This window comes from Haemorhous mexicanus, chromosome 6 (assembly GCF_027477595.1).
Source record: "Haemorhous mexicanus isolate bHaeMex1 chromosome 6, bHaeMex1.pri, whole genome shotgun sequence".
In the NCBI taxonomy this organism is placed as follows: Eukaryota; Metazoa; Chordata; class Aves; order Passeriformes; family Fringillidae; genus Haemorhous; species Haemorhous mexicanus.
Window position 1 is genome coordinate 65,626,845 of NC_082346.1, and position 13,178 is coordinate 65,640,022.

General features: G+C 50.6%; 1 protein-coding gene across 7 annotated transcripts in view; it reads right to left on the minus strand.

Moving 5' to 3' along the window:
- FANCM (FA complementation group M) overlaps window positions 1-13,178 on the minus strand; it is a 60,804-nt gene that overhangs the window by 11,754 nt on the left and 35,872 nt on the right. For all 7 annotated transcript variants that reach the window (XM_059850728.1, XM_059850727.1, XM_059850725.1 and 4 more), the window contains 3 exons: window positions 12,873-13,107; window positions 7,195-7,352; window positions 6,534-6,686 (listed from right to left, as the gene is read on the minus strand). In XM_059850728.1, the coding sequence (XP_059706711.1) occupies window positions 6,534-6,686; window positions 7,195-7,352; window positions 12,873-13,107 (546 nt within the window). The remainder of the gene's footprint in view (window positions 1-6,533; window positions 6,687-7,194; window positions 7,353-12,872; window positions 13,108-13,178) is intronic.

Below are 13,178 nucleotides of genomic sequence, written 5' to 3' on the forward strand. Positions count from 1 at the left end.
GTGGGATCCCAGCACAGGCAGCAGGATCAGGGAGGAATTTCCCAGGAATGCCCCCCCAGACCCCTGAGTGCTGAGAGAGGAGCTCAGCCCCGCTGGAGCCTGGCAGTGCTGCTGGGGCCAGGGACAGCCCAGAGCCACATTTAGCATCGAGGGCAGAGCTGGTGACCTGCTTTGGGCTCAGGGCTTGTGTAACTGCCCCACTTCCAGCCCAAAGACTTTCTCCTGCACAAAACAGCCTGTCCCAGCCAGGCCACCCCGTGCTGGGACAGTGAGAGGGCACTTCTGGGATTAGCACGGGTTGGCCTGAACGTGCACCAGTGGGGAACCTTAAATTACCTGCCCAGCTCCCCTCCAAGAGCTCCAGGGTGCACCAGCTCCTCAGAAAATAGGTCAGAGCAGGAAAACAGCTCTGAGATTATTGTACTCAATCAATGAGCCGGCCTGCAGCCACTGATACACTTTAAAAAACAAAATATGCTTTAGCTTGGAAAATGGGAAGAGAAAATGAAAATTTTAATATTAAATTTAAAAAAATCTATCAATACATTATTATAAAAATACATATATTATATTATATTATATTATATTATATTATATTATATTATATTATATTATATTATATTATATTACATTATATTATATTTCATTATATTACATTATATTCTATCTAACTATAATCTTATTAATATAACCACAACTATGTAGTTATTATATAGCTATATATAGCTATATAACTATATAGTTATTGTAGTAACCATAATATTATTTTATATTATAGTTATAATATTATATAAGTTATCAAATTACTTATTTTCTTGAATTATATTAGTATAAATGATAATATTGTGTAATTATATTAATGTTAAATTTTAAAATTTCCATTTTTGATATGTAAAGAGATGTGTAATTATACCCTTTCTGGTTCCCAGTATTTAAATTTAATGCATCAAGTACCAAAATTGCAATTACCCCCTCTCTCCTCATGAGCTGCTTTGGATGCACATTTTCTAACAAGATTCCTCTGCCTGATGAAAGCCTGGTGGTGCTGCTATAATCTGCAGACAGCTGCAATGAGGATTTTTAACACTGAGTGAAACCCTGCAGAACTGCCCCTTGGCTGTGCTCTGGCCAAGCAGCAGCTGCTCCTCCCCAAACCCTCCCACCCCCTCTCCTCCAGGCCCTGGAGCAGCTTCAAGCCCCTTTCCAACCCAAGCCCTCCTGTGATTCCAGGAGTTGGGTCTGAACCTCTCCCATCTTTTCCCAGAACTGCTGCTTTGCTGCACTGATGGTCCCTGCCCAAGGTCCTGGGGGTGCCCTGCTCCCCTCCCTGAGCTCAGAGCAGTCTTTTCCTCACCAGCCCTCCAGGAACTGCAATCCATCCCTGCCCCAGCACTGCTCCCTTTCCAGAACACACTGCAGGGCAAGAAGGTAATACACTTAAACCTCCACTCAGAGGTAATGCACTTAAACCTCCAAAGCCAAGTTTTTGACAGTGCTTCTTGCCCTGCAGTGTGTTCTGGAAAGGGAGCAGTGCTGGGGCAGGGATGGATTGCAGTTCCTGGAAGGGCTGGTGAGGAAAAGGCTGCTCTGAGCTCAGGGAGGGGAGCAGGGCACCCCCAGAACCTTGGGCAGGGACCATCAGAGATGATCTTTAACAATTTATTTAGTTGAGTCATGGAAGAAGCCCGAGGGACACAGACACCCCAATTTCCTTCCACCAAACTGAGATGATTCCCTCCCTAATGGCCTCATATTGTTGATGGATCTGCTCATTCTCTTGGGTTTTGCTTTCTGCTCCCCAATAAAAACAGCCCAAGATCCCTAAAGAGAAAGATGGCTACAAAACCCAGGGTGTGTGCCCTGGCAAATATGGGAGCAGGAGCAATAAAGAGGCTGAAGAGGTGAATGTTCAAGAACATCAGGAAATGAATGGGGGTGCCCAGAGAAGCTGTGGAAGTGTCCAGGGCCAGGCTGGACAGGGTTGGAGCAGCCTGGGACAGTGGAAGGTGTCCCTGCCATGGCACTGGATGGGATTTAGGGTCCCTCCAACCCAAACCACTCCAGGATTCCATAAGAACATTCCCATTTAGTGAGAACATGCCCTGCCCCTTCTCTCTTTGTGCCCCTGGCATGGCAGAGCTGGGAGCTGAGGGCAGGCATCCATGGAGTGGTTGGGCTTGGACCAGTCCCTCTCCCAAATCACTGAGACCCCTCTGTCCTCACTGGCAGCACAACCCCAGCCCCAGGAAAAGCAGCAAGCACCTGCAATTCCAGCTCTCAACAACCCAGCCCTGGTCTCAAAGCCTGAATTTAGAAAATTTGGCAACAAGATCAGAAGAAGCAATTCAAGGGGACTGCTTGACTTGGAGAGCTGAGATTTTGGGGCTCCCTGGCACCTCACCCTCCAAAATCAGCCCAAACCCTTCCCCCTTCTCTGGAATCAGAGGTTTTGACACATCTCAGAGGAGGATTTTAATCAGAGAGGATTTATGGGCAATGAGGCCCTAAAAGCCCCAGATAAAACCATTTCATTGTCCTTATTTGAACCATTTTTAACTTCTCATTCAGGGTCTCCTGAGAAAAAAGGTCCAGCTGGCTGAAAACACCAAATTTTCCCCCAAAACACATCTGATTTAAAACTCCAAAGGCTTGGGAAGCCTTTTCAGGTTCACTGGGATTGCAGAGTGTCCTGGGAATGTTTTCCCAGGTGAGTTCACCTGGAGGATCCCCTGAGGCAGCCCCAGCCAGATGGTAAATGATAAAATAAATGCTGATTCCAGAGCCAGCAGCTCCAGGGTCACCCCAGGGTTAGGAGATATGTGGAGTCAGAGGGTGAAAAACTGAGACAATCCCAAAGATTTTGGGATTTATTCAGTTTTTCTTGTGAAAAGCTGCAGGTTCCCACTGCCAGCTGGGAAATGGGACAGCTCCAGAGTGACTCTCCCACTCTGGACACTAAAATGAAGCATTCCTCCTCTCCTGAGGAAAAACAAAGCACTGGCACTGCCCCAGTCCCTGGACAAATATCATGCCCCTCCAAGGATCACTCTGGCCAGCCTTATTTCCAAACAGCACACTTGAATCTGCAAAAAATGCTTAAAAGAGATGGGATAATTCTGCAGAAGGAGAACTTGATTTGTTCCCATCCTGCACCAAAAATCCCCCTGGGAGTAACTCCCCCATCTGCCCCACAGGCCTTGCTGTAGCAATCCAGCCCCCAGGGCATTAAAGGCTTTGCTGGATGTGCCTTTTCCAGGGTCACAGCTGGGCCTTCTTTGACTTTTGTATTTTCTTTTGACTGGGCCAACTTCTTCTCCAAGATTTTAAGAGCATATAAACCAAATTTTTCTTTTTTTGCCAACCATTTTCACTTCATCAATTAAAAAAAAAAAAAGCCTTTAAATTGACTTTTTTAAGCTATTATACTAAATATAAATAATAATTTAAAATACAAATGTCTTGAATCAGTACAAGGAAAGGAAAGCCACACATCTGTGAATTTCTTCTCTAACAGAAAACACCCAGAAAACCACACAAATGCCTCTTGTGCTGGTTTGTATTGTCGTGACAAATCTCTGAAGGAAATTCTGCCCAAGAAACAATTGAGCAGAAATTTCCAGATCATTTGGTTATTCACTGTAAAATGATTTGCCTCATTTTGTGTTTCATCCCCCAGTAAGAAAATCATCAATAAAACTGTGGTTTGAGGTTCCCTCTCCTGGGTATTTAAGGAAAGAGCTTTGACCTGTATTGCTGTTAAAGCCCTCTGTTAATTAAGCACTGTAAATGAACGTCACAGGTCAGCTGGGTGTAATCAGCCATGGAATATTTATAGCAGGAACCTGGATGCACAGCACATCCATGCCAACCCTGCCACCAGAGGATCGTGGAAGGGTTGGAAAGGACCTCAGAGCCCACCCAGTGCCACCCCTGCCACGGCAGGGACACCTCCCACTGTCCCAGGGTGTCCCAGGGTCCAGCCTGGCCTTGGGCACTGCCAGGGATCCAGGGGCAGCCCCAGCTGCTCTGGCAATTCCAGCCCAGCCAGGAATTCCCAATTCCCAATCTCCCATCCATCCCTGCCCTCTGGCACTGGGAGCCATTCCCTGGCTCCTGTCCCTCCATCCCTTGTCCCCAGTCCCTCTCCAGCTCTCCTGGAGCCCTCCAGGCCCTGCCAGGGGCTCTGAGGAGTCCCAGGACCTTTCTCTCCTCCAGGTGACCATTCTGAACTCCAGTGGGAACATCCCCAGCCTTGGGAACACTGTCAGTGCCCCCCAGGAAGGCAAGGATGACTTCAGGGAATGTCACTGGAACTCTCAGACAAGAGCTCAGTGTCAGAGCTGCCTGACCAGATCAGATGAGGACAGTGCTGCCTCTTCCCTTCTTGTGGAACAGGTCTGGTGTCCCTGGACTGGCACCAGCTGGTTCAGTGTAGGAAAGAGCCCAGGAAGCTCTGGAGTTATTTAAAACCCTGGTGTCAGGGCTGACTCCAGCCCTGGCTGTGCTTTGTGTCTCCCTGGGAGGCTCCAAAGGGTGAGTGTCACCTTGTGTCACCTCCTGTGCTCCTGGGGCACACCAGGGACACCCCGTGAGGAAGGTGAGGAATGAGGAAGCTCCAGCCCTGCCCCTCAGCCTGCTTACACAAACGGAGCAGGCTGGAGGCCAGCCCAGCTGGGGCTCACCCTGAGGGGGCTCAGCCTGGACAGAAGGAGGCTCAGGGGGCACCTGCTGATTCTTGAACCATTTCCCTCCTCCTGACATCTCAGGCTGCACCAAGGGAAATCCAGGCTGGATAGCAGGAGAAAGTTTTTCACAGAAAGGTGATAAAGTTCTGGAATGTTCTGCCTGGGGAGGTGGTGGAGTCCCCATCCCTGGGTGTGTTTAACAAAGCCTGGGTGTGGCACTGGGTGCCAGGGGTGAGCTGAGGTGCTGGGGCTGGGCTGGACTTGATGGTCCTGAAGGTCTCTGCCAACCTGGTCATTCTGAGAATTTGGGGGAATTCTGGGAATTTGGGGGAATTCTGGGAATTCCCAGGAACTGGGGAGGTGGTGGAGTCACCATCCCTGGATGTGGCACTGGGTGCCAGGTTCAGTTGAGGTGCTGGGGAGGGTTGGACTCCATGATCTTGAAGGTCTCTCCAAGCCTGGTGATTCTGGGAATTCTGTGACATCCTTCCTGTGCCCATCCCTGCCCTTTCCCTCTGCAGTGTGTCCCTGACCCCACTGGGGACAGGAACTGTCAGAGTGTGGGAAATAGATTTGTGAGGAATTCTCAAGGCCTGACAGAAGGCTCACACAGTGTACATCTGTATGAAACCTTGAAATAAGAAATGCTGACTTAAAAATACCATAGAATAAGACAGACATTGTGGAAAAATATTAAACTACAAATGAGTTTCACAGGATGGCCCTACAAATAAGACTAAATGCTTAGAGAAATGGAACTATGCATTGTAGTAAGACCCACAAGGAGTAATTTTAGATAATTAGCTCTAGGGCATTTACAACATAGTGTAGCTAAAGCTGATAGGCCAAGAAACACTTAGAGTGTTTTGTAATGAAGAAATAGCTTCTAATTGTGATGGCATGAATTATAACATCTGTATTGTCTCACCCTTCTCATGAGACTGAAAATGGAATAAAGGCTTTTAAAACCCCTCTCAGTTACCCCATCTCTGGGTCAGAAAAAGGTAAAATCCAACATCAGAGGAGTCAGGAATGTCTCTGGTGGGATGGAGAAGCTTTTCTGAGCTGGCCAGGTCTGATGACAGCCTCCCTTTCACACCCAAGGAGCACAACAACCACAATGTCTCCATTCTCCTCCTTGATTAGCCCTGGTATTATTCAGGAAACTCTGGCAGCTTAGCAACAGCTTCTGATGACCTAAAAAACCTCCACGTGCTGAAAGGCAACATTTGGGGAGCTCAGCTGGAGGGACAAATAAGGTGCTGAACCACTGAAGCCTCCATCCACCTCTGCACCCCCTCCCAGAAGGATTTCTGCAGCCATCCCTGTCAGAAAACAAAATTCCCATCTCCCAAACAGATCCCATCCACGTTTGTTTGGCTTAGCTCCTCTTATCCCTTAATTCTTAGGAACAATTGGCTTTTCAGTTCAGAAACACAAGCTCAAAAAGCCTAAACCAAATGCCCTAGAACATGCCCTGGGTTCCTGCATGACTCTTCTGTCAGCTTTTGATGTACACACGGCACCAAACTCTTCCCAAACCCTGGCACAGCTCTGATATCCCCCGTGGTGCCTTTGCTCCTTGGCATCTGCAGCTCCTGTGCTTCATGTCATTCTGTCACAAACTGATACTGGAATCCATTCAGAAAAGGCTGATTTAAGGGTGGGGCTTTTTCCCCCTTTTTAAACAGTTTCTGTGGAAAAGATTCGGAATCACAGAACAGCAGTGAGAGACATTTTTAAACAAGATTAAATACACAGAATTCGTTTCACAATTACTGTTTTTTAAAAATTTCATTATTGTAAACGATTCTGACTGTGCATTCAGTCCCTGGGCACGTTTCTTACCTGCTGGAGCCTCATCAGCTCCATCATCTCCATGGCCCTGATGAAGAGGAGACAGCGATCCGAGTGATCCACCAGGGATGTGGGCAGAGGCTGATTCTGCCAAATGCTCCACTCAGACAGGGACAGCTCCTGGGCTGCCCCCTCCTCGGGCTTCTGCAGGGGAAATTGGGATGGGAAAGAGATTTTTAGCAAGGGATTTTTTAGCTAAACTTCTCTGTCAGGGACAATAAATACAGAAATGCAGAGAAGGATTTAAACATTCTCACACAGGTTTAAAATAAAACCATCAGGAGCAGCCTGGGCTAGGGGAAGGTGCCCAGGTGTCCCTGCTCAGGGCAGGGGGTGGAATGAGATGGGTTTAAGATCTCTTTAAACTCAAACCATCCTGGCCCTCTGTCAATACAGCATCCTGCAAGGAATTCTTAAAATCAGGAGCAGAACTTAGTGGATACTGAGACTTCCTAATAGATTTTTAATTTATCAACCCAACTCTTTATTTACAGACCCAACCTCAAAGACCCATTTCCAACATCCCATTCCTAAATTCTTAACCTCAAAAACCCACATGTAAATCTCAAAAAGGCATTTTGATAAGTGTTAACTCTGGCATTTCCAGCACCCTTCAGGCCTCGTGTCCAAGGCAGCACTACCAGGAACTCACTGGTGTTTCCTCCAGGCTTTCCAAGGTTTCAAACTGAGCTCGAGGCAACACTGGTTCCTTTATCCCATCACTTTCCTTAATCCTGTAGAGCCTGTCCCATATTTCAAACTCCTCAGGTGACAAGGACCAGCTCTCATGGGAGTTCTTTTGCTTTTGGCCTGTGGGGGGAAAAACAACAACAGGAGAATGTTACCTGCTGTAGGAAAAGGGATGCACAGAATAAAAGAACTTGGTGTGGTACCAGGCACAAAAAAAAAAACCTTCTCTGAGCCACAACCAAGAGCAGATGCAGAGAATCTGAATGCAGGGACAAGCATCCAAAGAGTGTTAATGTTTCACATGAATAAATATCAGCAAACAGCTGGTTTGGGGGAGGGCATCACATAAAAATAGAGACAGATATAAATCACTATCCCAAATAATGCCAAACCCCTTAAACAGCCCTGGCTGGGAAGTGATTCCAAGGAATCAGGGCTGAGAATGTGATTGTTTTCAGGCCAGATGTGTGAAGCTGGGAGAAAACCAATGAAGGTGATTTGCCAGGATCTGGGGTGAATCTGCAGCCCAGGCTCTTTTGGGAATTAATGCCATGGAAGAGGAATCAGGATCTCCCAATCCTGTCAAGGTCCAGCTGCCAGGGGCTGTCTGTGCACACAGCAAACCCAGAGTCCTGCTCGTGTCCTGCTCAGGAAAACCTGGAAAATGAACCAACACTGGTGTTCTTAAGGCCATCCCTAAAGCATTCCAGAAGATCAACACTGCTGTGGAGTATTTCTGACTCAAGTGTGGAGGTCACTTTCCTGAAGAGATAACACCCAGTCCAAGGAGCTGGCAGGGGAGGAAAAAAGAGACCTGAAGGAAAAGGAAATGAAGAACAATTCTCAGAGAAGCATTTGGAATCAGGGAATGTTGAGTGGGAAGGTGATGCCTCAGGTTTGAGCTTTTGTATTTTCACACTCTGTGCTGCTTTAGTGTGTGGGTCTGGGCTCCATATTATGGGATGGTGAGCTCTGTGCCCAGAGCAGGGAGACAAAACAATTCCTGCTCCAGCTGGGCACCAAGGACAAATGAGCCAAATCCCAGCCCAGGAGCACAAACCCCGTGGGCTGGAGAGAGAAAAACAAGCAGGGTGGGAGTGCCTGGGCTAAAGCTGGGCTGGGACAATGAACTGCAAGGTGCAAATGGAGCAGAGCTGATCCCAGGGAGAGACCCCGTGCCCGGCCGTGCATTTTGGGGCCATTTTGGGTCAGCTTGGGGGCAGCCCTGGCTGGGCTCTGGTGCTGCCCAAGGTGGGTCCATGGAGGAGATCCTTGGAATCAATCCCTGCTTTGTTCTTTGACTCCATCCAGCCTCTGCTCTGGGGCAGCCTCATCAGAGGGATCCACAGGGCTCACAGAATCAGGAATACCCTGAGTGGGAAGGGACCCACAGGGATCACCCAGCCCATCCCAGATCCCCCAACAGTCCCACCCTGTCCATCCCTGGCAGTGCTGTCCAAAGGCTCCTGGAGCTCTGGCAGCCTCAGGCTGTGCCCATTCCCTGTTCCTGAGGATCTGTTCCACCCAGCCCCACCAGGGCCCGTGGGAACAACAATGACTTCAACGTTCAGCTCCGTGGGACAGGGACAAGATGATCCCGTGATATCAGCCCAGGTGAGCCATGCTGCAACCCTGCCAGGCAAGGAGCTGGCAGAACCTGGGAACAGAGATTCCCAGAGCTCTGGGCTCCCTGCTGGGGAGGACTGAGGCTGCCCAGAACATTTCCCAAACACAGAGAAAGGGACCTGGACAAACATGAGTGCTGCCATCAGAGAATGGAGCACAGGAGAACATTCCCATCCTCAGGGAGGCTGATAAGGCTGTTTGGATCAGGCTTGGGAATCAGCACATCCTGCAGTCCCTGGCACAGCCTCTCCCCTCCATGGGAAGCAGCTGGTGCTGTCCCATGGGAAATTATCCTCCAGAACATTCCGAGTTAGGGATGCCAGGCCCTACCAGACACAAACACAGCACTCAAATCATCCACGTTATTTTCCTGGTTTTTCTCCAGAACTAATGCATTTTCATTGTCCCTGAAGTGGGAAGAGAGCAAGAATTAGCCACAGGAACTGGAAAGGCATGGAAACCCCACAGAGCAGTGTTTAACCCTAAAGCAGGTGTTGGTAATCTTAAAAAGTGAGTCCAAACCAATTATCATTAGGATAAAACCAGCAATTATAGAAATTGTAAAATCAAACAAAACCCACAGTTAGTGATGATTCAAAACTGATCAATCTGAAATGAGGGAGTAGAAGGATTGTGGAGAACCAGCAGAAGAATAAAGGAAATGAGATTTCATCTGGACAAAAGCAAAAAGAAAAAGGAATTACTGGTAGCTTGAAATGAGATTCAGCTCTCAGGAACACAATATGAAAATGCTCCTCACCTTAGCAAACTCTTAAAAAAAACCCCAAACAAGCAAAACCCAAAAAACAGAGAGAAAAAAGAGTATTAAAAGACAAGGAGTTATATAAGAGGCTTATGAAGTGAAGGGATTTTTTGCTGCACTTTTTGAAGGAGAGCTCTGAAAACTGAAGGACACACTTGGTTAATGATGGGGCAGCACAAGGTACTGGATCCTTCTGGGGCTGACAGACAGAAGTTATGGAAGAGGTTTGGAAGTGAAGTAAAATTAACAGGAATTGGATCAAATTAAGAAGAACAGGAAATGGGTATTTTTTCAGGTAATGAGTGGCAGGACAAGAGGAAACAGCTTCAAGCTGTGCCAGGGAAGGTTCAGGTTGGACATGGGGAGGAATTTCTTCAGGGAGAGGGTGGTCAGGCCTTGGAACTGCCCAGGACAGGGGTGGAGTCCCCATCCCTGGAGGGATTAAAGCCCTGTGCACGTGGCACTTGGGGACATGGCCTGGGCACTGCTGGGGAATGGCTGGACTCAATGGACTCAGAGTTTTCCAACCTAAGTGATTCCATGATTGTATTTATTTTGACAAGAAAACAAGGAGAATGCTTGAAATTCCTGTGATAACTCAGCCCATGACAGCTCAGTTTCTGCCATGGACCTCAACAACAAAGTGAGAGCAGAGATAAGAACACACCCAGCTCACCCGGTGCTGCCAGCTTTACCCATTTTTTATTGTGGAAATGGGCACTAAAATGAAGAGAAAATGCAAAAAAAGTCAACTCCTTTCTTTGTCCTCTTTGGGAGCTTTATCCTGAGGGTCACTAAAACCAGGAGCAGCCCCTGGTTCACCCAGCAAGGGGGGGATCCCACACAAGGGTGGTGCTCAGTGACCTGCACAGGGCAGCCCTGGCTGGCAGGAGGGACACAGAGCCCTGGCCAGCCTGGGGACAGAGCCCTGGCCACCTTGGGGACTCAGCCCTGGTCACCTTAGGGACAGAGCCCTGGCCACCCTGGGGACTGAGCCCTGGCCACCTTAGGGACAGAGCCCTGGCCACCATGGGGACAGAGCCCTGGCCACCATGGGGACAGAGTCCTGGCCACCCTGGGGACAGAGCCCTGGCCACCCTGGGGACAGAGCCCTGGCCACCCTGGGGATTGAGCCCTGGCCACCCTGGGGACTGAGCCCTGGCCACCCTGGGGATTGAGCCCTGGCCACCTTGGGGACAGAGTCCTGGCCACCCTGGGGATTGAGCCCTGGCCACCTTGGGGACAGAGTCCTGGCCACCTTAGGGACAGAGCCCTGGCCACCCTGGGGACAGAGCCCTGGCCACCCTGGGGACAGAGCCCTGGCCACCCTGGGGATTGAGCCCTGGCCACCCTGGGGATTGAGCCTGGGGATTGAGCCCTGGCCACCATGGGGACAGAGCCCTGGCCACCCTGGGGATTGAGCCCTGGCCACACTGGAGACAGAGTCCTGGCCACCTTGGGGACAGAGCCCTGGCCACCCTGGGGACAGAGCCCTGGCCACCCTGGGGACAGAGCCCTGGCCACCTTGGGGACACGAGCCCTGGCCACCCTGGGGACTGAGCCCTGGCCACCTTGGGGACACGAGCCCTGGCCACCCTGGGGACAGAGCCCTGGCCACCCTGGGGACTGAGCCCTGGCCACCCTGGGGACTGAGCCCTGGCCACCATGGGGACTGAGCCCTGGCCACCATGGGGACTGAGCCCTGGCCACCCTGGGGACTGAGCCCTGGCCACCATGGGGACTGAGCCCTGGCCACCTTGGGGACTGAGCCCTGGCCACCATGGGGACTGAGCCCTGGCCACCCTGGGGACTGAGCCCTGGCCACCATGGGGACTGAGCCCTGGCCACCCTGGGGACAGAGTCCTGGCCACCTTGGGGACTGAGCCCTGCCCACCTTGGGGACACGAGCCCTGCCCACCTTGGGGACACGAGCCCTGGCCACCTTGGGGATTGAGCCCTGGCCACCTTGGGGACAGAGCCCTGGCCACCCTGGGGACTGAGCCCTGGCCACCATGGGGACAGAGCCCTGGCCACCCTGGGGACTCAGCCCTGGCCACCTTGGGGACTGAGCCCTGGCCACCATGGGGACTGAGCCCTGGCCACCTTGGGGACTCAGCCCTGGCCACCATTGGGACAGAGCCCTGGCCACCCTGGGGACTGAGCCCTGGCCACCATGGGGACAGAGCCCTGGCCACCCTGGGGACTCAGCCCTGGCCACCCTGGGGACAGAGCCCTGGCCACCCTGGGGACAGAGCCCTGGCCACCCTGGGGACTGAGCCCTGGCCACCATGGAGACTGAGCCCTGGCCACCATGGGGACTGAGCCCTGGCCACCTTGGGGACTGAGCCCTGGCCACCTTGGGGACGGAGCCCTGCAGTGCTGCTCCCACAGCAGGAACATTCCCAGCATTATCGTTTCCTTTAGGCCCTCCCTGCTCGTTTCTCTTTTCTAGGACAGACCAACAAATGCTCCAACATGATTCTTTTCATCCCATGTTGGGCTCTGATTGTTTTCCAGCAGCTGTGCCTGTTTAATCAGAAATAGGAACTTTCCCAAGGCTTCGAATTTCTTCTTTCAAGAAGTTGTTGTTGGTCTTTACAGAAACAAACAGATAGACACTAACAAAGAGATAGAGCAGGAAAATTCCCAAGTATTTATAAAATACTTTTCTCCTATCTTAGGATTGTGTCCAGTTTCCTGAGCATTCCTGTGCCACTGAACTGCATCAGCTAAAAAGCCTCCAAGAGAATTTTCCCAATTTTCCTCCAAGAGAGTCTGCACAATTCACAAACACCCTGCCCTTGATTTCTCCTTTTCCTCACATCAAAATCCTTCCGTTTCCAAGCACTTGTGGTTTATTGTCATTCACAAAGCCACAATGCCCAGGGCAGCTGTGGCTGCCCCATCCCTGGGAGCATCCCAGACCAGGCTGGACAGGGTTGGAGCAGCCTGGGAAAGGGGAAGGTGTCCCTGCCCATGGGAATTTAAATCCCCCCAACCCAATCCAGTCTGGGATTCTGGGATGAACATTTGCCTCCTGTGTGTGCAGCTGGAGTTTCTGACTGCCAGCGAGTGACTCCATGGAGGAGGATGAAGCAAGGCCTGACTCAGGATGTGGAGATGCAAGGGCAGAGCTGTGAGGATGCCCAGGAGAAGCCCTGGGCAGTGTCTGAGCTGACAGAGTGACCCTGAGAGCCCCAAGGCCCCGGGAGGGAGGGCTGGAAGTGCTGGGAGCACCATAATCCTCTTACCAGTGACACAGGCAAGGAGAGCAGCTTTGTGCTGCAGGGAGCTGCGTCTCCCCTCTTTGGAAAGCACCCTGGAGGTGCTCTGCTCCTGCTTCTCAGCAGTGATGAACATTTTGTGCACTCTGGGATTGATGCCTTCCGGAACCATCCGTGGGCTGTGCTGGTAGAAACGAAGGGTTTTGTTCCCTGAGATGGCTTTGTGGATGCTCCTTTTGTTACACTGGCTTTGGTTGTAGGTCTGAAAGAGAAGGGAAATAGAGAAATCATCTGCTGATTGATTGGTTTTTTCACAGCATTTGATCAAAAGTA